We start from the raw sequence: 580 nt of genomic DNA, 5'->3' as shown, positions 1-580 counted from the left end.
GTCCTCCCTGGGAGTATGTGCAGAACCTGCAGCTCTGGGATTAAGTGGGGGCGGGCCCGGTTCTGGGGCGTCTCAGCCAGCCCCCAGCATCTGCTCCCTCGGAGCCCTCCATTTCCTGACCAGCTCTAGGAACAAAACCAGCAGAAGCTGAACAAGGAAGCAGCCGCACAAAGAAAAACAGAAGTGGGAGCTGGGGGCCTGGCCCTCCCGGTGAGGAGGACAGAAGCCGTGGGTCCAGCAGGCCGGACGCCACTGCCTGTGACCTCGTGGCGCAGAGATGACCCCGCAGGGCCAGGCGTCCCGGCTGCTGGCAGTCCTGCTGCTGCTCTGGGTCCCAGGTGAGGGGCTGGGGGCAGAGTGGGCGGGAGGAGGGCGGAGGGCAGGGCTGCGGAGGTGTTGCTCTGAGCGCCCCCAGCCCGGGTTCCCTGAGCTCAGGATGGGTGGGGTCGCTCGGATAAGATGGACAGACGGAAGGACCGCATCCTGGTCTGACCCCTTGGGCAGCCACCCGAGCTTAGCTGAGCCTGGGTGGGCATGGGCCAAGGGGGGGGGTGCAGAGGGGGGCTTTTGGGGAGGTAGA

General features: G+C 66.6%; 1 protein-coding gene across 1 annotated transcript in view; it reads left to right on the top strand.

Annotated features, from left to right (window-relative positions):
• The window catches only part of CD300A (CD300a molecule), a 14,088-nt gene that overhangs the window by 975 nt on the left and 12,533 nt on the right, over positions 1 to 580 (top strand). Inside the window, exon 2 of the mRNA XM_014536082.1 lies at positions 124 to 338. Coding sequence (XP_014391568.1) covers positions 278 to 338 — 61 coding nt within the window. The 5' untranslated portion in view covers positions 124 to 277. The remainder of the gene's footprint in view (positions 1 to 123; positions 339 to 580) is intronic.

This window comes from Myotis brandtii, unplaced genomic scaffold (genome assembly GCF_000412655.1).
Source record: "Myotis brandtii unplaced genomic scaffold, ASM41265v1 scaffold157, whole genome shotgun sequence".
In the NCBI taxonomy this organism is placed as follows: domain Eukaryota; kingdom Metazoa; phylum Chordata; class Mammalia; order Chiroptera; family Vespertilionidae; genus Myotis; species Myotis brandtii.
This window is presented reverse-complemented; position numbering and strand designations above follow the sequence as displayed.